The sequence below is a fragment of the Orbicella franksi genome, chromosome 4 (assembly GCF_964199315.1).
Source record: "Orbicella franksi chromosome 4, jaOrbFran1.1, whole genome shotgun sequence".
Classification (NCBI taxonomy): domain Eukaryota; kingdom Metazoa; phylum Cnidaria; class Anthozoa; order Scleractinia; family Merulinidae; genus Orbicella; species Orbicella franksi.
The window spans coordinates 19,999,502-20,023,053 of NC_138148.1; the positions used below are offsets into that span (position 1 = coordinate 19,999,502).

At 38.3% G+C, this 23,552-nt stretch overlaps 1 protein-coding gene across 3 annotated transcripts in view; it reads right to left on the minus strand.

Annotated features, from left to right (window-relative positions):
* The window catches only part of LOC145483651 (kinetochore-associated protein 1-like), an 81,745-nt gene that overhangs the window by 26,070 nt on the left and 32,123 nt on the right, over nt 1–23,552 (minus strand). For all 3 annotated transcript variants that reach the window (XM_081462187.1, XM_081462186.1, XM_081462188.1), the window contains 28 exons: nt 22,452–22,523; nt 21,931–21,992; nt 21,661–21,769; nt 20,777–20,920; nt 19,259–19,315; nt 18,704–18,820; nt 18,186–18,242; nt 16,803–16,913; nt 16,330–16,473; nt 15,626–15,724; nt 15,042–15,142; nt 12,372–12,474; nt 11,408–11,467; nt 11,160–11,237; nt 10,492–10,608; nt 9,637–9,706; nt 9,436–9,500; nt 9,204–9,335; nt 8,287–8,357; nt 7,947–8,048; nt 6,385–6,566; nt 5,178–5,289; nt 4,668–4,789; nt 3,404–3,475; nt 3,177–3,313; nt 2,677–2,739; nt 2,016–2,117; nt 477–605 (listed from right to left, as the gene is read on the minus strand). In XM_081462187.1, coding sequence (XP_081318313.1) covers nt 477–605; nt 2,016–2,117; nt 2,677–2,739; nt 3,177–3,313; nt 3,404–3,475; nt 4,668–4,789; nt 5,178–5,289; nt 6,385–6,566; nt 7,947–8,048; nt 8,287–8,357; nt 9,204–9,335; nt 9,436–9,500; nt 9,637–9,706; nt 10,492–10,608; nt 11,160–11,237; nt 11,408–11,467; nt 12,372–12,474; nt 15,042–15,142; nt 15,626–15,724; nt 16,330–16,473; nt 16,803–16,913; nt 18,186–18,242; nt 18,704–18,820; nt 19,259–19,315; nt 20,777–20,920; nt 21,661–21,769; nt 21,931–21,992; nt 22,452–22,523 — 2,790 coding nt within the window. The remainder of the gene's footprint in view (nt 1–476; nt 606–2,015; nt 2,118–2,676; nt 2,740–3,176; nt 3,314–3,403; nt 3,476–4,667; nt 4,790–5,177; nt 5,290–6,384; nt 6,567–7,946; nt 8,049–8,286; nt 8,358–9,203; nt 9,336–9,435; nt 9,501–9,636; nt 9,707–10,491; nt 10,609–11,159; nt 11,238–11,407; nt 11,468–12,371; nt 12,475–15,041; nt 15,143–15,625; nt 15,725–16,329; nt 16,474–16,802; nt 16,914–18,185; nt 18,243–18,703; nt 18,821–19,258; nt 19,316–20,776; nt 20,921–21,660; nt 21,770–21,930; nt 21,993–22,451; nt 22,524–23,552) is intronic.

Genomic DNA, 23,552 nt, shown 5'->3' on the forward strand with positions numbered 1-23,552 from the left:
AATTTTTGGGTACTTTTTCAAACTGCAAATCTTTCTAGAAAGTTGTAAAGTTTTTTGGCGAATTTCTGCATTCCTAGAAATCTTTCGCAATTGCTCAGATTTGTCAAAATCGTATGAGGAATTTCATATAGTCATTGTCAGTATCTTAAATAACTGAAGCTTTAGTAACGATATATAAATTATATAATAGAACAGTGAGCTAAATACGTGACAGCTCAAGGATTTAAGTTAACGTTGTTATGGGCAAAAAGAATATCTTACTTATCCAGGGCTTCATTCATAATATGCTACTCTTGCCACCATGAAATTCCCTCTTATTTACTATATATTTTCCATTTTCCAAAACAAATTTGAGTAACAACCCCTGCCAGTTGCCTGTCGTGAACTCAACCTCCATATTGACTACTTTCAATGAACCATGCACTTATTCAGTTCTTTAGTAAGACACTGTAAGGTCTTCCTATTTGCCTCCTTACCAGAATCTTGGCACAGCTCTGACCCAGAAAATTGGTCCCGGTCACCAAGTACTGAAAAGCAGTCTGTTTCGGAATGGAACAGAGATAGCCAAGTCCTACATCATGGTCTACTGATCTGCAGTTGAATACCTGAAAAAAAGTTAAGGGGTGAGGTGTCTTCCATGCCAGGTGAAGGCAGCGGAGGGCCAAGGAGTTTTGCTACTCCTTTGTTGGTTAGATCTCGCCGTTTTGGTTGGGTGTACTGTTTACACTTTATAGTTTATTCTTAACCTTTTCTGAAAGAGCTTCTTTTTTAAATGCTGCGCCAAGGAGACAATGAAACTAAAACCTGGTTCTCATACGCCGCCAACATACAAAGTTGTCGCCAGTTGCAACTGACAACGTTCAGCGATCTATTCCAGTTGGTCCCCGGCGCATCTGCGATGGGTTGCCGACATACTCAAATTGGCGCGAAATGCAAATCGAATTGGCGCAATTTTCAACCATTCCAACTGTAAACATGGATCATATCGTGTTGAGCTGAAGCAACATCAGTCCTCATTGTATTAGTGATTGCTTGCCAAGCATTTTTGCTTTACTCTTTGGTCCTCATATTCATGACCGGATTTGCAATATATAGCCCTGTGCTTTCTAATTTCGTTATTAACATACGGTTGCTTCTTTTGAAAGTAAAGAATTGTGGGAAAAATCAGGTTGTTACATTTCGTTGGTGGCCACCGCAAATGTTCACATAAAATACTTTCATTGCCAACAATCGCCAGCAGGTGTTCCAGAGAGTGCCGGCGGCTGTGTTTCAGGCGTGTCGACAGCAGATGCGAACCAGGCGGAAGCCTTGTGAACAACCATAGTTAATAGAGGGGAATGGTTATGAAGCCCGGCCAACATCAAATGAGCAAACAAAGATGCCAAGATTTATGTTGGAAGGTCCACGACCGTACACAATCTTTTGTTTTGCATTCATACACTATGCATGAATTAGTGAATTACGTAACCAAAACGTTTCTATTGGTTAGCTCCTCGGTCAGTAGTAAACAACTGTTGTGTTTTAATCTTTCATCTTTTTGTGCACGGTCAAGGCCAAAACAGAGGACAAAAACATACAACAACGAACTTTGTCGAGTTTCATAACCACTCCCCTCTGTTAACTATGGAACAACTAAATGTAAATTAAAATATAAAATAATTTTCCTGTCCTCAGAGGGCAACTAAAAAATCTTATCAAAAGTGGAATTTTTTTTTTTCGGTTCCACCGAACTTCTTTTTAACACAGTTGGGATGTGTACGTGTGAAAAGAACCAGATAGATAGATAAGTTTATTAAACCACGATTAAAAAATTCCTTCATGAAGCTTATTTACAACATCAAAACACTATCTATCTAACTAGGCAACAAATAGTAAGAACAACTTCTTTCCAAGGATGCCATGCATAACTTCTAACAAAAACTGCGTGGACGTAGCTAGGAACAAGGTGTGTCCTAGTTGCAGCTGAATGCAAGTAATAGAAAAATAATAAGATGATCAGAATAAAGAAAATCTACCTTCCTCAAGAGGTTTCCACAAAGCTCATGGATCATTTTAATGCCCATTGTAGCAATTTTAGCTAGCCTTTGTTTTTCAATCTGACTGCTTCTTTCTTCTTCCTGAAAGACCAAATATGTACATTGTGTAAATATGCAAATCAAACAGCTATGACAATTACTAATAGCTCTGTATGGGGTTTTACTTCATTATAGACTTTTCTGCCGTTGTAATAATGAAGTGCCTTTCCTAAGAAGGCACACAACGTAATACCTACCAAAATTAATTGAAGTCCTTAATACTGTTAAATATAATTATTCACATTATTCTTGTAGTTAAGCAGTATATATATATATATATTTTTTTTTTTTGGGGGGGGGGGGGGGCTTTTTGTCTATCACTTTTATCATAATGACACCCGAGGTTAAACTACTAAACAATGTATTTTCTTAGGTTAATTCATGGTATGTAAGCTATCCCGAGAAATTCAACCGACAAAAGCCCGGCAGCCATGTTGGATGACACAAACAAATGAAGCTAGTCAGAAATCTTTTGTTAATGTCATCCCGTCTGGCGGCGATGACATCGCGTGACAACCAAGAATTACATTACTCTCTTAAAAATATACAAGTAACGTACTTCAGACTGTGAAAATGAACCTGCGGGGTCTTTCTAAGTTACCTTTTCTTTACTCCTTGTTAGCATGTTGTTTGCCGCAAAGTGTTGAAGACAAAGGCCAAGCGTCTACAAATGTACATTAAAGGACAAATCAAACGAAGTGCAAGTATTTAAAATGTGTATGACGTTTTACGTCACAAAATAGTTTCAGTTCTCTATAAATTTAGTGGGTACTCCACTCAGAAGGGTACAAATAAGATACAAAAACAATTACAACGAGTATAGATTATTGTAAGCCCCTCTTTTAATTGTCCAGTTTCAACTCATCTGTACAATCAATCTGAAGAAAATTATACACAAAATACCAGCAAGAAAATGAAGCATAAGATAAAACAATACACAGAATTGTCCATAGTTCATCTTTCACTGGGACTAAGTCTGTACAAACGCGTCTTTACGCTCTGTCTTCAGAGGTCTTGGTTAAATCGAAACTGGATTATTTCAACAAAACATAGAACCTTATTGGAACAGAAATTTTGCCCATGAATCAGCAAGCGGCTCACCTGAAGTAAATACTGCAAGGTCAATTCACACAAGCTGTTTTCATGTAAGTGTCTTATCACATTAAGTCCAGCAGCACTGGTCAACATTAAATGCGAGGGTTGATTCTCCACTTCGGCACTTTCAACTACCTTCGAATCTTAAAGAGAAAACAAAAATAGAAGATTAGAAGTTGTTAGAAAGAGAAAACTTAATTTAGAATTGAGCATAGTGCCCATTGCAAGTATACCTTGGCCGAGTTGTGATCTTCCAGCCACTCTGGTTTGGTAGAATGGTCCTTGTTTACCTGGACTGGAACCTCCTGTTTACAATCAGAGAAAAAGCCTGAAGCCTGAGACATGAACTCAAAGAGACACGCCACAATAATTGAGTCATTGTGACAGTGACTTGCAAAATTACCTTCAACATGTAGAAAAACTAGAAATAATAGTGTACTAACGTAGGAAAAACCCAACAAGGCAATAATACACCGAAAAGAAGAATAGACAAAGATAGAGAAGATCAAGACAGACAGATTACAACAAACAAAGTTGAAAAATTTAGGCTACATTTTCAAGATGAACAAGCCCTAACGTAGCTCCGTTAAGGATGGCTTCAAGTGTGATTTTCATGACAAGCTGCCAACGTGACATGTCACCGCACTGAGGTAATTCATGCAAGGAGTGGAGCCAGGTTTTTGTAGTATAAAGTACATGTATGTAGAAGTATTACTACTCTCTCATATTCCCCGGTATGAAATGCTAATGCACTGCACACTACCTCATAGCACGTTTGTCAGGTTTTCATATAATATTTTACAGGTCTACCACAAAGAAAAGGGACACTCTAAGAGTGAAGTGTTCGGTTTAATCCAAGAATACTAACTTCTTATTAGCCGAGAGCGAGGTCTTTTACTGGAAAATCTCTGACCCAGACCTTGCCGTATTGACCGAGCGATCGTGAGGTCAATACGGCAAGGTCGAGGTTTGAGATTTTCCCGTAAAGACTGAACGTTTGAGGTTAATAAGTTGTTTGTTATATGGCTTTTTGCTTTGTTTTTGCAAGCCTGTAATCGGCCCGTGGTCATTACGGGAGAGTAATACCCAACAATTAGCCAACCAGAGCGCGCGTTATATCAGCTACAAGAACAAGCCACATAATAAAGCACCAGAAAATCGACCATGCTGAAATCTGCATGACCCTCTTCAAGTGAGGTCTTCATGGAATGTCTCCACCTCCTGCAAAACTATTGTAGCCCTTGAAACATGTGACCATTACCAGGAAGTGGTCTGATCTAACCGAAGAATAAAACAAAAAACACCACCAGGTTGATACCCAAACCCCTCTGCTTGTCTCCATAAGATGTCTGCACCTCCTACAAAACTATTGCGGCTCTGCAAACATGTGACCATTACCAGGAAGTCTTCTGGGTCTACCCCAAGAATACAACAACTAAATCTCCACAAGGCTCTCTGCTTGTGTCCATAGTAGCCCTCTAAAAACGTGACCCTTACCAGGAACAGCAGCCAAGCTAACTTTAGCAGCCAACGGCAGAGCAACAAAGGAGTCCAACACTAGGCAGTCTTCTTTAAATCTTTGACCAAATGTCCATTCGATAAATGTATCCTGGTTGGAACTAAATAGGACAAGACAACAAAAATATAAATCTGATAAAAACGACAGGGTTTATTAATTAATTAATTTATTTATTTATTTATTAATAGGTCAAGGGAAACAATTTTAAGTGATAATTATGTCAATGATGACAAGAAGAAACCACAATGACAATGATGATTACAAAGATGACGACGACAATGATGATGATGATGACAAAGATGACGATAATGATGACGATGATGATGATGAACAAGAATAGCGATGTACTAATTTGAAAAACCATTTCCACAAACCATTTTTAAGCACCATTTATCCTTTCTACTACTACCTCAGTGCATTAATTCGTGAGCACTGATAATAATTTCAGACAATTTACATTAAAAAATACGAGGCAAAAATCTCCTCACTTTTCTGGAGTCGACTGAACAGAAAATCCATAATCTCCACTCTCGCACTGTGAATACACACAGTCTGTCAGACGACAACACTTGCACAGCTCAGCACAGTCACACAACAATTCTAAACATAGAAAACAAAAAATTTAAAGAAATACAAGTTACAGCTATAGTTGGAATTTCCACAGTCCTGCAGCTACTTCGGTTCTTGTTCCTTCATGGTTTTGTCCCATTCCAAGACCAACACGCCAAGCTGAGTCAAAATATTTCAGGTGCATATTGTTCTGAGCTTCCTTCACATGTGATCAGCATTGATGCTGAGGTAAATGTTCATTGAATTAAACAAACATTTAAATCTAACATTTTATGCAAAACACTGACACATCATACAAGAAGACTTCAACCAAATGGTAATTTGTCTTCAAACTGTAAAGCAAATGAAGTTGATATTTCTATTACAGACAAATTTACATAAATTGTCTTCTTTCATCTTTTCTTTAGATGACCTGTACTTGCACTTGCTTTTTAACATGGTACTATGCTGCTGTAACGTTACGAAATTAACAACCCTTGTTACTCTCTGATTTAGTAGCCTTTTCCTATTGGCACGTTTGTAAGATCGTAGCTTTTAGGGACCAGAGTCACTACTTCAAGTAGCTAAAACATGTAGCCTATGTGGGCGAGCTACCTTAATAAATATAAACTGTCCTCAGTATACAGAACGAAATAAGGGATAGATCTTGTCTAAAAGAGTCTATGTCACACCAAACAGAGCAGTGTATTGTCCTTGTCATATGGGCCATCTAATACAAATATCAGATCATTTGGGTTCAGCTTATTTCTGCTGTTTCTAGGAACAAGTGAAATTGCATCTGAGGTGGCTGCGTTTGGATCGTCATCGTCATTTTGGGATTTTCAAACAGCCATCAACGTTTATCCCTACTTTAAGAGCATTTGTACTTTTGGGTTAAGTTGGTACTTTCGGAACGTAAACTATGGTATGTCATTGTCTTTATGAGTGCTTTCGTATGGTAACTCTCTTCTCTATATTTAATTTTAAGCTGGGTTTTCTATAGTTTCGCGCTCATCTTATTTCCCAGGCATTTCCCTAACTTATAATACTTAGACTCTTTGGAACAGTCCCAGCTGATGCTTTAAAAAGATGAAAAACCTCGTGGGCCAGCCCCATATTGCAGTTTTCCTCGCCGAGTCTACTTACCAGGTGAACAGTGTATTGTGGCTTGGCACAGAAGCTGATGTATAGTGTATGTCACATCACACATATTCTTGTTTTTGTCAGTGACTATGGAATGTCCTTCTGCTAGCTTCTCACAGAGACTGAGGGCTACTTTGTACAAGGAAGAAGCAGTTGATTCACATGGAGCTTTGTCAGTTAACTCTCTATAAACAGACAATTTACATGCACATAAGTTCTATGATTATAATGAAAGTGATCTCTTTTGAAAGTAGTGGTAAATGGTAAAAGTGCTGTGGAGACATAAAGAAGAGCTTGACATGGATCATATGGTTGGAAGGTAATGGGCAATCTGCGATAATATTTACACAGATGATGACAGATTTTACTTCTACAAATGTGATAGATAATGGAGAAAATTTTAATTTCCAAAATGTCCAGAGAGTGGTAAATACCACTAAATGAAATCCTGGTCATGTCCAGGTGCCCATCGACGGAACATAGACTATAAGCATGAACAAACAACCTGGAGTACAGTAAATCTAAGTACACTATAGCTCTTGAGAAATGTCTGGGTCTCATTAAAGACCTAATTACGGTTTTCGACTTAATCTTGACGGGTAGGCAAAAGAAGCCTTGGAGCCGAATGGCTCATAGCTGCTGGAAGTATTTCTACTCCCCCTGGAAGGGATGCTAGTCCATCACAGGTCACTCCCCCGCAATTTGTTAGGTTTCCCCAACAATTCGCCTGTACCCATTTATACACCTGGGTGGAGAGAGGCAGTGTGAGAGTTAAGTGTCTTGCCCAAGAACACAACACAATGTCCCCAGCCAGGGCTCGAACCCGGACCGCTTGCTCCGGAAACGAGCGCACTTACCATGAGGCCACCACGCCTTCCGACGGGTAGGCAAAGTGGTCAGAAATTACAGTCAGTGTTTGTATGGGAATCCGATGGCAAATAACTTTTTCCAAAATTGAATTTTACACAATTTGTGAATCAAAACGTCAAAATACTAGGTATTATTTCAAGTTAAAAACAGCCTTGCCAGGGATGAGCCAGTACTAGTTGACTTATCTAAGAAAATATGTTGGTAGTAAGTTGTGGAAATCTGTAAAAAAAATGTCCTGAATACATCTGGTAACGTTTAACCATCTTACAACATCTTTGGAAATCTTCACGAAATGATTGGAAGTTTTCCGAACTCGGCAGATGATTCTTTATCAATATGTCCAATTCATAGCAAACAAGCTATACAATGTACATCATAGACAAATGCTTGGAGATATGAAAAATTACCCTTCTCGCATTCAACGTGAAGTTCTTCTTTGAGAGACTTGAAAAAATGTTTCTTATATTCTTTTACGTTCCTATTCTTTTCTTTAGGAAAAAGTTATTTATGTAATCTATTTGTGAGAAAAGTTGGACGTGTGATGCCTCACGGCTTTTTACCAACTTAAATAAATGTCGATGTAGATATCTTAGCGTACCAATGTATCTAATAATGCTTTGACCTCTTGTAGACAATAGCAACACAGTTACAAGCACGGATTATAAGCAAGGTTCAAAGGTTTTTTTATGAGATACCTGCACATATTTAGAGCATAACATACATCGCCTCTGGACAGCGATTTCAACATCAACTCTTGTCTTACTTCTTCCCTTGATACACCCACCAGCTCACCAAGTCTGTAAACAAGAGCACACGAGGATTCTATTAAACTTCTAGTAAAACACGACTTCAATTAGGAGTTTGATAATTTGAACTTTTGACGACAGATATGCACTGTCTAATGAGTCATAAACAACGCACCTGATATACAGTTTGGGTATCAAGTACAGGTAATTTGATTGCTGACAATTTGAAAGCTGATTGTATGCATCCTACACGTCTGTAAGAAAATGTTTAAAACTTAAGTTGTGTTACCTAAATAGTTTTGTCAAACTGACATCTTTTGCCCCAAAGAGTACCTCGTTGCTAATCTTTTGTGGATCCTTCTGTAAAAGATCAAATATAAAGACCAGGTATATCAGAAGGTTTTAGGCACTGTGAGAGGTAACACTTTACCTTTTTAGTTGGATTATAGTGCTTGTTGTGCGGGTTAATGACCCTAAATGCTAATTGTCAAAGCACTGAAAGAGTGGTCTGATCACATTAGCTAGTTTTGTTGGGGAATGGCCTAATGATTACGGTGCTGAATGTGTAATTGGGAGCTCCCGGGTTCAAATCCCGGCCTCCACCCTGCCGCTAAAAGCGATTTGTGTTCGGTGGTCCTGAACTCAACTCCTTCTAGCTGTGTAATAGGCAACTGGTTAGCCTCATCTCATAGGGTTCCTTGCTATGTTAATTACGTTACATGTAGTGTGTGTTTTGCACAGCTAGTCTCATAAGCTCAAAACGACAAACCATCTGGCATTCACAACAGCAATTCATAAAGTCAACACAAAGAAAGCAGATGCTTCAGTTCAAATGGTGCACTGAGACTTCAGTTGTTGTTTTCAGAAATCTTTAAGGCATGGCAGGAAAAAACAATCTACTTTGCTTTGACATGAAACAGTTCCATTACTCCAACTGGAACAACTTCTGGTTATTGCAACTATAGTCTGTTGAAACATCTGGCTTCTAAACGTAGCACAAAGTGAAAGAAATAGAATTCCTCCATTGGATTGGAGCAGGTCAAACAAAAGCAACCCTTGACATTTCAAAATGTCAGGTTTTCCAACACCCTACCAACCCAAACACCTTGACAATGCCCAATAAACCAAACACAATCTTTGCACTACTCAAAAGCAAGATCAAGTATTACTTTTTTTTATTGCCTCGTAATAAGCACTACTACTTACCTTTTCATCACCATCATTGAGAACCTTATTGTCGCTGTACCCTAAATATCGCTGTAGATATTGATCAAACAGCCCATTCCTGATTTCAGGAATCTGGTACTCCTCCACAGATAAAAATAATGAATATTCTTTCTGAAGAAACAATGCAAAAAATGTAGAGTTAGATGCATCTGTACAAGGCTCCGCAAACGAAATCCTATGTATTCAGATTGGAAAATAGAAAAAGCCTCACCTGAAGGGCAGATATCATTTGCAGTGTATAAAGAGAATCATCCACTTGCACAAAGGAGGAGAGATCTATAAATCACAAAAGGCAAACCATAAACAATTGGTACATTGAACAACCCGTCTGTGTAAGAAAATGCTATAAGAAAAAAAAAGTAACAAATATGAAAAATTAAGAAAAGAAAATAGTTCTCATTTACAAACTGACCGTGCTTTTTCATGAACTTTAAAACTGCGACTCCTGCTTGAGCAGCAACTATCTTCTCTGAATTGTAGTCCTAAACATTTGATAATATCTTAGCGTATACTGACAGTACCATTCAGGATCATGCAGCCAATACATCAATAACACAATATTGACCATCCTTTAAGATAAGCTGAAGATGAGCAAAGAACTTGAAACAGACCCTGGTCAGTCCAAGGCCGAGACAAAAAAAAAAAAACACACCCTAATCCCTCTGGCATAAGTCAATATGGTTGGATAAAAGGGGAGAGAGAGGAAGCAGAAGCATCTAGAGGAAACCCTCATCTTTCTGACATCATTCCGAGGGGCAGCTTAATAGGAGGATGTAACATGACGTGGGCATCTTTCAAGCCCTAATCCTTCTTGCATCAGTCAAGGGGAAGGATAGCATGGGGATAGGACAAGACACAAAGCATCTAGAAAACAATCAATCAATCAATCAATCAACCAATCAACCAATCAAGACTTAACTTATCCACAGTAAAGATTAAAGCTATGAGCTTAGGGGGCCATGCACTAGAATTGATTGTCATGGCATAAGTGAGAGTTGGAAAAATAGTAGAAAGCCTAACACATGTGGCATCAGCCAGAAGTGAAAAATTGAGTACAGAGTTAGTAAGGACTTCTTTGGGGGTGATTAGTTGGAGTCATTCCATAGTGTTGAAAATGTTAAATAATCAGCAAAAAAAGGAAAAAAGCTAGTTAGCTAGTTTCAAATTCAGATCGAAGTTCCTCATCACATCGAAAAGTCCAAAACTCTAAAAGGGTAAACCTATAAGTTACAGAATTGGAAAACATAAAAATTAATGCAAACCCAACCTGGTTGTCACTTTGGTCTTTCTCTAGAATCCCACAGAGCCAAGTTAGCAATTCATGTGCATATTTTTCTGCCTGTTGTAATGCAAGTGACTCCAGCAGCTCCAAACAGGCTGGAATCTACAACAAACATGTGCTATCATTTATTGTCAGGTAATCTATACAAAAACGTATGTTGCCACATTCTAAAGCTTGTTTGGTCTTCCTTTGAAGGGGCTGAATGGGGCCAATGTTGCTTGAAGTAAATCCAGATGTAAAACATTTACTTTCAAGTAAAAACTCGACATTGTAATATTACACTTTCTTCAAAGCACATAGCAGAACAATTAAGGTATTTCGAGTCTCCAATCCTGCCTAGTACACTCCTTATACCTTTGTGCCATACACTCAACACCAAAATCAGCAGGCTGAAAAACAAAATGACAAACACTATCGAAGCAGTGTGAAAGTGATATGCACCACTCAAACAAAGAGGACAAGTTGCATGAACTAAAATATTGTTTGTCCAGGAAGTTGAAAACACTATTTAACGCACAACTCTGTTTCATACTGCAGATTACATGTACAAAAAGAGAGAAACACATAACATATTTCAGATGACCAAGAAAAATTGGGTCATAAAACTCTTATGATTTACACTATTTCAAGGGAAAGTGTTCTAATTTGTGTACCTTCTCATCAAGACATAATTTTTGAAGTCGAAATACATAAGCTTCATCTTCAGTGACATGACTGTAAGAAGTAACCACCTATAAAGAGCATTTTGTACAGTTAAATGGTCATAGGAAATAAATGAAATTGAAGAAAAGTAGTAGATAAGGAGAGGTCTTACACCTACAGCTCTCTATGATGAATAAATAGAAAAAAACAACAGGAGTGTCTCACAGAAACAGAAGACTGTACATGCATGTTTAGTTACCTTCAATGCATCTTCCATTACAGTTGGCTGGTCTCTTGTTAAGATGTATCTCGCTATAGCCTGAATTGAATGTTGACAAAGTCTTAACATTTCCAAGGCCCAGTTCAGACGTTGTGCTTCTGCCGTGCCGAACTAAATTCAGGAATTAAGTTCGACAAAAGCACGGCAGAAGAACGGTGTCTGAATCAAACTTTTGCATTAAGTTCAGCAAGCGATTAAGTTCGACAAGCTCTGCCGTGCTACACGACTCTGGCACGGCAGTGATTCAAATGTCGTGCTCCTGTCATGCCAAACAAAGTTCATAAAATTATATTGATGTATTTTGGCGAGATTGCATTCCCACGGGGAGTTAGGAGAATAGTTGCTAGGCATCAGTAAATGCTGAATTTGGTTCGACTCTGCCTCGACATCTGAATCAGAGTTGTTTCTTTGCCGTGCTACAGTCGAACCAAATTGCAATTAAGTTCGGCACGGCAGAAGCACGACCTCTGAACTGGGCCTAAGTTATTCTAATCTTCAAGTTGTAAGAGACTAACTTATACTGGAAACATATTGATGTGAAAACAATTTGACCTGCAACACATACGTATCTGTAGAGTGCTGGTACCTCAGAAGGAAGCTAGAGAAATATGTCAAAGTGGAACTACTTGGATCTCCACTGTATTTCCTGATTTTAGGGGGGTTGCTTCCCATCTGTCAATAGTTATGGGTAACTAACTACCGAGTAATTAAAATCTTTCTACTATAATTTCTGCCAAGCTTAACTTATCAATGTACAACATTTATTTGCATAACACATACTGTCAAGCAAACCTGGCAAATTCACACCTACTATGACTAGTAGTATGACTATGACTAGTATGACTACTAGTAGAAGTGTAGTACACCTAACAGGGCTCTAAATTCAATACAAATGTACTTCATATGTTCCATTTTTGTGGACATGTGCATATAATCATTTTACCTTAGCCCGTGCAGCATAGGACACATGAAAGCTTCTCATTCCATACTGGGAAAGCATCTTTTTCAGCTCGACAAGTCGATACTGCTCTTTAAGGTCGATGTCACTGTTAAGATCAAAAATGTGCGGTAAGTTTTTGAATGGAAGTGACAATAAGCAAACAACTAGTGAGACAATCTCAGATAGTGCAGAGTGCAATTGATAGCTCTGGCACGGTAGTCCCATAAGTACTCACCCATGCTCGGTTCACTTCCGGTTTGTGTCTACCTTGGTAGTCTGCTAGGGCTTTTCCCCTTTGCAGTGTGTATGTTTCAAGGTTGTATTTTCATTCCAGGTCCAAACATTACGTCTAAATTAATTACTACTGGTGTTTTACGTTGATTTTCGTTCATTTTAAATTCAATAATACATTGAAGCAGCAAACGTGACAATTTAGCTCTTCACGCCAACTTTGTAACTTGATACTTTTGTTTTCCTCGCAAAGGCATGTAATATGAAACCCTTGTTTTCTCCAACACACGGAAGATGTGCTTGTTTTTTAGAGATAAATGAAAGAACGTTAAATATCTGATGTAGTGATGAAGAAACGGAACAGAAACGATGTTATTGTACTAAAAATGCAAATTTTTACCGATGAACAAGAACTAATTTAATTATCAGATAGTTACGAAATACCACTTTCTTTTTCTGTTGCCACCTTTGTTGTTAACAATAAAACAATTCAAAATTACCACACAATGATATTGATGGCCGATATGAATGAGTCTCCTCAAAGACTGATTAAATTAATTTGCGCTTTTCATTAGGTGCCACGGAGTCTGCAGCAATATTTGAGCACTTCCCTAGTTTCTTCTGTTACAAATTTACAATTTGCGGAGTATTAAAGCCACTAACTTGGGAACTTTCTGGTCTCTCTTACAGACACAATTAAGGCAAGAAATAAACAAGCCGCTAAGGAGAAGCAATACATTTGAACCCTGACAAACACACTATTGTAGATTGAAAACACAGAGTAAGAGAAAAATTTTGAAATCCACTTGTCCATCGGACAACCATCAGAGAGAATTTGGTTGTCCGAGACCCAAAAGTGCTTGTCCAAAAAGATTTGTTCAAACTGTATTTAGAAATAAAATCAATTCAACATGTGGCTTTTGGTGTATTTTAATTTATAGCAACGTTAATTGTGAACTATTTACAAGGGTACAAATATTATTAAAGATAAAAAAACCCGAACATTTTCGACTTTATTACAAGTAAAAGAGGGGGCTGCTTTTATCAGCTAAAGCTTCATTTTCTCTGCAGTAGAAGCAGTACATTTTCCCTCCAGATTTGTCTGCTGCAATGCCAAGCCATGGAAATTCTGACTTCCATTGCTTTGCCTTTCTTCTTGCCATAACTACTCGAAGACTCAGTTGATTCTTTGCTTGATTCTTTGGTTGACTGGTTTGGAAGGAAAGCAAACAGCGTGGACTGACGCTTTTGAGATTCCACCATTATTGACTCGAATTTAGAACCTGGGGATTAGTCTTAACACGCCTGGTTACTAAGGCCAGATGAGGTCACCGAAACAAATGAATGGCTGTAGAATAGCGAAATTTATAGGAATCTTTACACTTATTTTGTCAAGTTAAAGGTTTGCTGTTATTACTGTTAGATATATTTGAATTCTACTGCAACTTAAAGTCAATTTTCCTCTGTTTCTGTAGTTGTTTAGACATCAGAAATGTGCTTGTCCCACGGACAAGTCATGTTTAAGATTTACATGTCCGAACTAAATTTCTACTTGTCCCGGACAATCGGACATAGGTTTTGGCGCACCCTGAAACAGCAGATGATATTTGTTGAACCGACCTGTGTGTAATTCTAAAAGCTACGCAGCCACAGCAACGTTTCACTTTTGCAATAAAAAGGGACAATTGGTGATACCTGAAAAATAACTGCCGTCCTTGGTCACATGACATGACATTTAAAATACCGCGTGGAAAGATAGTGTATAACACTAACAATGCTAGAACGCGTGCGTCTTACATGTTGAGTTCTACCATAAGGAAAACCACTCAACATTTGTGCTTGATTCCGTATGCAATGTATCCTCCACCTAATATAGAAGCCACGAACGCTAACTAATCTACACATACGTTTAGAGCAAATTAGTTTTGTTCTAAAGAGAATGGTACCACAAGGAGAGCAAGGGGTTACCTGAAATAAATATATAGCTTTGCGATGTTCATACCTAACTGACGGCGATGAAACGTGTTTTGCGTAGAGTACACATGTACCTTTCCCACCCCACCCCCACCACTTCCTTGCCTCTAGACTAATTAATTAATTTCAATTGATTAATTAAACAAACATTAAAGTTTACACCTTAGCGCCATAGGGCCATAGTGCCATTGCGCCATAGTGCCATTGCGCCATAGTGCCATAGCGCCATAGTGCCTTAATGCAATAGTGCCTTAGCGGAAGGCAGCTCCCATAACCATCCCAATAGTGCACTCTGCACTAAAAACGAGAACGCGTGCAAATATAAAATTCGCCCTCTTGGAAAATTGAACTGTAAAAACTTTAATCATGTTAATTTTAAGAGCTTTTTTATAGCGAGCAGAAATCGAATATTTAACATAATCAATGTGTAATAATCGTTGCTAAATAACAGCCTTTAGAGTCACTTACTTTGGATAGGCTGCCATGAACTCAGTAACCAGTTTTTCAACACTCTCACTCCAAGGAATCATCGCATGCCGCATTACCTCCAAAGTAGCTTTGCAACGTATCTAGAGAAAAAAGAGAATTGATGGCTTCAACCACAAATGAAAGGAGATAAGGTTCAATAAGGTGTAAACCCAATGCAAATTTGTCTTGACTTACTGCACACAAACCTTTATATCAATCTCCTGGTATATTAAGCCCCCTTGCCTTTATGTCCCACTCTCATGTAGACTCCTAACGAGCAGTCTAGCTTGAACTTAAATATTTACTGAATAAGGCATGTCCTCGAATGCAATAGTCCCAAAGTTAAAAGGTAACTATGAGGTTTAAAAAGTTATACATCTACTGTCTTTCATGACTATTTCTCTTATCTTCTCGCAAATTGACAATCATACAGACAGTACATTAGATAGCAGTTTGCAATTTCTTACCTTCAGCGTACTCAGTACATTCTAAAGTGTAAATGTCTGGGGAAAGTATGGATGCACATGCAATCAAATGCAGGATGAAATCAAACAAGTCACTTTATGTAAAATGTTTAATCTAACCTCTTTTTCTTTGATGCAAGAAATGACTGCAATCACTCTGGCCTCCCATAAGGAGTTAGACAATGATGAGTAGGACCCAGAACTCTTGTCAAACAAGTCCTTGGAAACATTGAACAAAGAGCGAGTTAAACAATTAAACACACTATTGACCCTGTCACTCTTCATGCAACAAAGAGGTGCTGGCAACCGTGTAAAATCACGAAATCCAAATTAGCAATATACAGGATTTTTGAAAATCTAAAATAACTGTAAAAAAGGTTCTTAATCTGAGATTGAGGTTTATCACACAAATGACTTAAATCTATGGGTGAGTTTCTTTAGGAAAATCCAAGATTGGATTTAAAAACGGATTTTGCATTTCTTTACTCAACAGATCAATCCAAGGTCTCTCAAGTCATGGTGCATCAAAGGAACCAAACAATCCTTGATCAGTGTGGATTTCTCAGCAACTTTCAACAGCACTGAATTATGCTCAATCAACAGCTACGATCCTCGTAGGTGGCTACCCTTTGCAAGCCTGCCACATATTCGACAAATTACTGTGATCAAAATAACTTTTTTTTTCTATACTGACCTCTGAAGTTGCAATACTTGTTAGCAGGAACATAATTGACCAGGATATATGACCCACATGACAACCAGCTAAGGCTGATGTGGCTTCCTCTGTAGATATTGTAATTTAATTTCTATTCCATTTCCATTACCTCTATGTACCGCAAAAGCATGGTGTCTCTATCAAGACTGTGATGAACCATATAAGGAGCTATGTACTTGGCAATGGCATTTGGTATGCGTTCAGCAGCCACCACACGGTCCAGCAGGCGAAAAACAATGGTAGCAGTGGTTTCCTGAGTGGAAATTAAATGCAGTGATGACAGGCAAAGAAATTATAACTACATGTAGTAAAGCCACCCTGCACTCAAGAAGCCACAGTTGCTCACAGCTGCAAATCAAGCACCTCTTATGATTCTTTTCTGCTCTCCAAACTTCCAGCATACATCATAACTCGATGATGCATGCTACAGCTGTAGAGCATGAATCCTTTCATTAAATGGAGCGCAGGTGGAAACACTTGTAAAAAAAAGTCACTGTAGCTTCAGTGTTAAGTGGTGCATTTAAGTACATGTAAGAGGCTTGTAACAACAACTAATCAAAGTAGAAATCATTAAAACAGCACCTGAGAAAATTCAGCAAGAGTTATTTTACAGCAGTATTTGTTGTGCAGGTCAACGAGGTCAGTCAGCTGCTGCACCATTTTCATCAAGCTGGACAATTCATCGTTAACATTCTACAAATCAAGAGAGAGGTGCAAGTCCAATGTCAACAAAACAAAACTGACATACATTGATGATATATGATTGGCAATAATTCAAAGTTAGAAAATAACTGTCCAAGTTTCATTCCCGTGCCTACAATAGATTAACAACTGCCTTGCAAAGTGGAGGTTGGGTGCCCGAGGCATCCAGGAGCTTCTACTATTGGCAGCCAGCTCCTAGATGGAGACTGCTCCCATGGCTGGCAAATCCTGGCAACCCGGCCATGACCCCCATGCAGAAGGAAGAAAGCAGGCACCTGTCACATTGATAAAACAGTGGAAAGAGAAGGGAGGGAGAGAGGAGGGGAAACAAACTCAGAGCAGAGTCCCTGCACTTGAGACTCAGACGCTTGAGGAAAGCACTGACAATGTAAAACTACTTTAATGCCTTTTGGCCCAAGAACACGTGGAATCCTGGCGCATGCGCAGTTCTAAACACCGCTGACCGCAAAAGCAAGAAATGTGTTCCTTGTTGTTAAATCTGTTAAATTGCATTTAACTGCATATAAGGAAAGCAAAAGTGTAGGAGGGGAGGGATGGAATATGGGATGGATTCATAACTCCAAGATAGTTATTACATTTCAAATACAAGTACAGGTTGTTTTGTCCGAGATAGTCACCATTTGTCTGGAAGTATTTTCAAGGAAGAATGAGCACTTAATGTCTGGCCCCAAGGGAAACAATGGCTTTTGTTTCCCTGAGACCCTGAACATTCCCCACGCAAAGCAAAGGGGAACATTGAGGGATGAGGGGAAACAAAACTCAATGTTTCCTGTGGAGCCAGTCATTAAGTGCTTTGTTATACCTCCCAACTCAAAAATAGAAAAAAAAAATGCAAAAACATGATTTGCTTGACCCCAGCTGGCACACAAACTTACTCTGGCTTTAAGGTGCATGACCTAATCACATGCGAGTCAAAAGTTCCTTAGGGAGTTGGTGAGTTTTGACCCATGACACTTTCTCCTCCAATCAGAAAACATTTTTGAGTTGGGAGGTATAACAGCATATTAATTTTTTGATGACACTTATACATTTGATTGCCATGAAAATTGAAAGAACTGAATTTGAACTAAGATTTGAGCGGTGGTGCTTCATAGATTAGAAAAACAAATATCACTTAATTTTATACTAATATTTATCATACCAAGTGCCACACAACCACAGAACTTTAATTCCAGTTTTTACTACAAGCCAACTGATACCAACACAAAAGTGGACAAGCTACTAAATGATTAAGAACCATACCAAGTTGCTTCTGCCATGGTTTAAAAGGGTTCTGGCTGTTGCAGGAAGACCACAGGCCTAAAAGACAAAGCAGCCATGACAAGAACATTGATGACTTACATGCTACATGTATTTAGACATGTTAAACCAGTTTGTACTGAGAAGAAAATTTTGTAATTTTGACGAGATTTATAGTACCCATGGTGTTAACTAAGCCATCTGAGTGCCCATGAAATTGTGTATATCAATTAAATGCTTTTAAAAAATTGCTAAAAACGTACCAAGCCAAACCTTTTCAACACACTGTCACCTTCAGGAATGACATTTTGTCAAAAACATTTGTCATGATTTTTTTTACTTTTTTAACCATTTTTAAAACATTTTTAGCCCTTTAAAATATTGTGTCATAATATCAAGCAAATTTTTATGGACAAACTTTTAAAATTTGTTGAACTGTCATCCAGCAAAATACTGACAGTTAAAAAATATGGCAAACCTAGCATCACAAATGTAAAAATCGTAAATGCAAGGTTAAGTACCTGGTCAGCAAACTGTGCTGGCGTTGCAAGCCCTCTTCCAGAAGCACTTCCTGACACGGTCTTTGATGCTGACAGTAGGACACTGGCAAGATGCAGAGCATTCTGTGGCCAGCCCTCCTGAAACAAAATTGTTGAAGTGGTTTTATAATGTCGAGATACAAAAAAAGGCGAGAATGACTAGTTGTACACAAAAAAGTGAGTCTAGTAATGTTAAAAAGGTGTGTCGTGCTGACTCTCAGGACTAAGACCAGTAATCAATAGCTCCAGGCTCCAAATGCTCTGACAATGACTTGGGGTTAGCATATTAATAGTGCTCCAGTTAGCCTAGATAGCACTGTCTTGAGAGAGTTACTGGTAAAGTCTCTAAATAATTGCAAAGGTAACACAATATATTCTCAAACATTTCATTCCCTAAGACCCGATTCTCAGCTCAAGTGACCTGGGTTGAAATCCACCTATGCCCTCTTTACATAGATTTTGTTTCTTTTCACTTTGATGGAAAATTATGTGTGTCTGAATCCTTTCCCGCCCTTATAGCTTCACGTCATTCTTCACCTTCTCAGAAAGCTCCATATGTCTTGCTCTTTGTTCAAGCCAACTGGCCAACATCCTCTGATTACACAAAAACACAATTTACAATATAGGTGACACAGCAAACAAGAAATTAATTAATACCGTAAATAGTGTACATGTTGTAACATTCAATGATCCATCATCCTTTAACAGAGTTTTAAAGTCTCTCTACCTTTACTGTAAGTACAAACCTACGTCACTACAAGAATTCTTGCACTAACCCATTGACACCCTGGGCTTTTTGTCATAAATGCATTTTTTGGACATTTGGGAGATTTTCAGCCTGGTTGTAAGCCAAATTGGCTGCAGCATTCTGCTCAAAAGGACTTATAAAACAAGACAGCATGCTTTTCTTTCCACTAGCATCACGTTTTATGCATTTTTGCTCGGGCATGCACAGAAATCAAAATTTTGAGATGGACCAGAAAGTGACCTAGGTCTTTAGGCCTTTTTTTTTCACCTTTCCTTTTTCCCCTTTTCTAATCTTTTTGCTGCAGTGATTGACCTTCTACTGGGCTTGCTTCCAGTCCAATAATTCCCGAGAAAGCATCATCGAGAAGGACACTTCTTACCATGGAGTAGCCCAGTGTAGTTGAGGGAAATTTTGCTCCGAGTTTTTCACTCAAATTTCCAAGCATTTTGGTGCATATTTCAAGCTCATTTGACCCAATCACTCTGATCTAGGTATCATTGGCAAGATGCTTTCCCACTGCAGAACCTGAGCATAACTGATGCCAACTTTAGCTCAAAGGCAATGACATCAGAAGTGGAACAAAGGCCAATACTTGTCATGGCTGATTACAGCCGGCACAGGTGTCAATGGGTTAAAAGAAATCAAAAGACCCAGGGGAAAGATCACACATTTATTATAATATCAAAACCATGAACCATCAAGAAACCACCACAACCATGTGTAACTCAGGCAAAGTTTATGGGTATGCCAAAAGGCTCAAAAGTCAATGCCACGGAAAAAAAGAGGCTCTTAGAACTACATGTTTAGACATTATTCTCACCAGCTTCACAGAATTGGCCATTATGCCCTATTCTAAACTTTTGATAAAAACAAGACCAGGCTTGGACCCTTGGAATGTCCCTTCTTCAAGTGCAATCTACATTACTGTGCCTTTCAATACCACGCAATCTCTGAAATTTAAAACCTACCTACTGTAATGGTTACGTTTTGGGCTGCTAGCAATCATATTATTTTAGGAAAACCAACCAACGAACCTTGAAAAAACATTGCTCAAAATCTGCCAATCCCAACCCACAGATGTGACCTTTTCAACCCATTGAAGTGTACTTTGATTTCTCAAGAGGTCTGCTAAGACAATTGATGGCAGCATCACAAGAAGCTGTTGTCTGAGTAGAGTTTGTGTGTTATGGAAAGGCACAGCAAGAGCATCTTTCTCACTGCACAGGATTATATGCAATGACAGCACTCTATTATAAGTACAGGTACCCATACTCCACTAAGACATCAATTTCATTAGTTTAACTCACCAAACTTTGTGGCTGAACCTTACTGACGAATGGCACAAGGTCATCTTGTAACCAAGGAATAATGGTGCATGAAGGTAAACCTGGAGAAATTGAGCCAAGTAGGGACTCCAGCTTTTCTATGCTGAACTGGTCTATAAATTGACTCTGCCAACACAAATGTATATACAAAAACAATGAGATAAATTTCAAACTTTTGGAAGTCACTTAGAAACATGTGAATAATAACTATATTTAATTGTAGGGTTCTGCAGCTTTTGGGAAACCCTGAAAGCTTGTGTCACTGACTGAATTGTATCAAAGCTTGTGTGTTCAAGAAATTAGGTGATTCCAAAAGAAGAATGACTAGTGAACACAAGTAAACCAAAACGATTTAACAAATAATATATAGATCTAATAGCAGGGCTCCTGGGCCAGGTTGTTCAAAGCCCAATATTATTAGGCTAACCCAGGATAAGCAAGAATTTTGATTTGAGTTTGGTAACTTTGGTAACCTCTGTTATGAGTTTGAATAATCTCAAAATACACAAAACAAAATCAGTGAAAAACATTATTATACAAGAAAAATGTATACTTTGGTTAACTTTTAATCTTGCATTAGCGTTAACCCAGCCCTGTTTACAACAAGTTAACTTAACATGAGCTCACAATGCAATCGAAAACCAGCACTTGGTCAGCGATCCACTTAAAAAAAAACACAATATCCTTTAATTACAGCCCTGTGCATGACATTTCACTGTCGGCAAGTTTCAGTTCACTAGTAAAAATCCGTTTTGCATGACAATCCATACAGGAATATAGGTTGGGCAGGTCTTTACAAGATTGATACCATATTCCTGCCAGGACTTAGATTCAACTGGACATTTTGGTGTAAGGGTAGATTGTACCTGATGTCTTCTCCAAATGATCACAGCACTTGTGACTTTACTAGATAGCAGACATTTTGTCAGCTCAACAAGGAGATCAGCAGAAACAAAGTACTGCCACTGAGTGCCACTGCAAGTTAATGAGGACAATACAATAATCGAGTCTGGACAGGAGCAGAATGCATGTAACAAAGCAGCAGCAAATTATGCCTTTCAAAAAATAAAAGTACAGAGGGCATCCAATCTCTCAGATATTTCAAATAAAACAAAACAAACAAAGAAAAGACACACCTAAATCGTTCAATTCCAAATGCCATTTCAAATGTTGCTAGTCTATCCAGTGCTTCCAGCACCTTTCAAAATAAACCAATAACTAATTAGTCTATCACTCAAAACTGAATAGTTGTAATAGAAAAAGTACCCATTAGACAGTCTGTCTCTTTGTCTATCCGCCTGTTTTTCTGCCTGCCTATTCTGTCTGTCACAAGTGAAAAAAAGTGTAGTTCACTTTAACAAAATATTATTGAGCAATGGTAAAATGCCAGCAATGGTCCCAAAATTTTGATCGAACATCATCCAAAACCATTAAAGTAGACTACCAGACCACCCTGTTGAGAAATTGTGATGCAATATGCTGAGATACAAGGAAGAATAATTCACATCAAACTGTGATCCAAAATCTGTGTGGACAAGCTTGACATGTTGCGGCATGTTGAGCTAGTTTGAACACAGCATTTCAAAACAAAGCCAAAAAATGTTGGCTCTGGATATTGGGGACATTATTTTGCCTGGGGCTTTAGTGTGATCTTCACCTCGGTCAACAATTGTGATGGTGTTCCACACGGACCCTCCTTTTGCATCTGTACACCAGTATTAGTGGAGATCTGAGAAAGGAACATATTAAGCAACATAAAAGCATTGATTAATATCACTATTGGACACATTCAGGGTTTTCAATAAGTTTTGAAATAGCTGTCTGAGCTAACTAAAGTAGGCGGCAAACTGATAAATTTTTTTAATAATTTGAGTGAAAATACAGACAAAGTAGGCGGCAGTAAGACGTAAATTCTGATAAAAAGTAGGTGGTGATTTTCACCGGTTGCCGGCTTATAATGAAACCCCTGCACATTTAATACTTAATAATAATTCACATAATTTGGCCAGGACCACAGCCATGTCAAACTCCAAGGCACTTGAGTAGCAAATCTAGGCAGACAAGTTTCTGTTTCAATCAAACAGAACTATTTCCAAGAGTTTGAAAGCAGTTAGAGGAGTAATCAATAGGAGAAACGATCTTTAGAATCAGTAGCAGGAATAAAAAAAATACACAGTTACCAGTAATGGAGTGATACAGAGCTTTTTAAACATTTCCAGGTACCAAAAGCAAAACTTCTGCCCTAAACACTGTCAGTAGAAGGTACTGTAGCCTACATGTACAGGTAGCTGATGGCTAGTGCATAAAGGTTAAGACTGAGAGGTAAAAAGTTGAGCCTTATCATTTCTCCAATGTTGGTTTTGTAAGCATGATATGTTACTTTTGAACTTTGAATGCCTCTCTTAACCCAAATTCATAAAAAAAAACACCCACATATTATTGGGTACATTGGTTTGCATTTAAAAATGGCCATGGACTAACATCTCCCTAAGATATTGTGTAATAGTCAAACACTGCATCTACATGCTCCGCTCCAGAAGGAAGACTCCTCTTTTACAGATACAACTGACAGTGATTTCAAAAGTACATTATCTACTTAGTGTTCTGTATTGGGTAAAAAAAGGTTGATCAGGTGATAATGAACTCTAACTGCAAATTAACAATAAAAAAGCTGATGCCAAGCTGATGGCAGTGTGTTCTAGTCCACCTAAGGTTGGGTTTTAATTTTGTCTACACACTCATTTTTGTCAGTCACGAA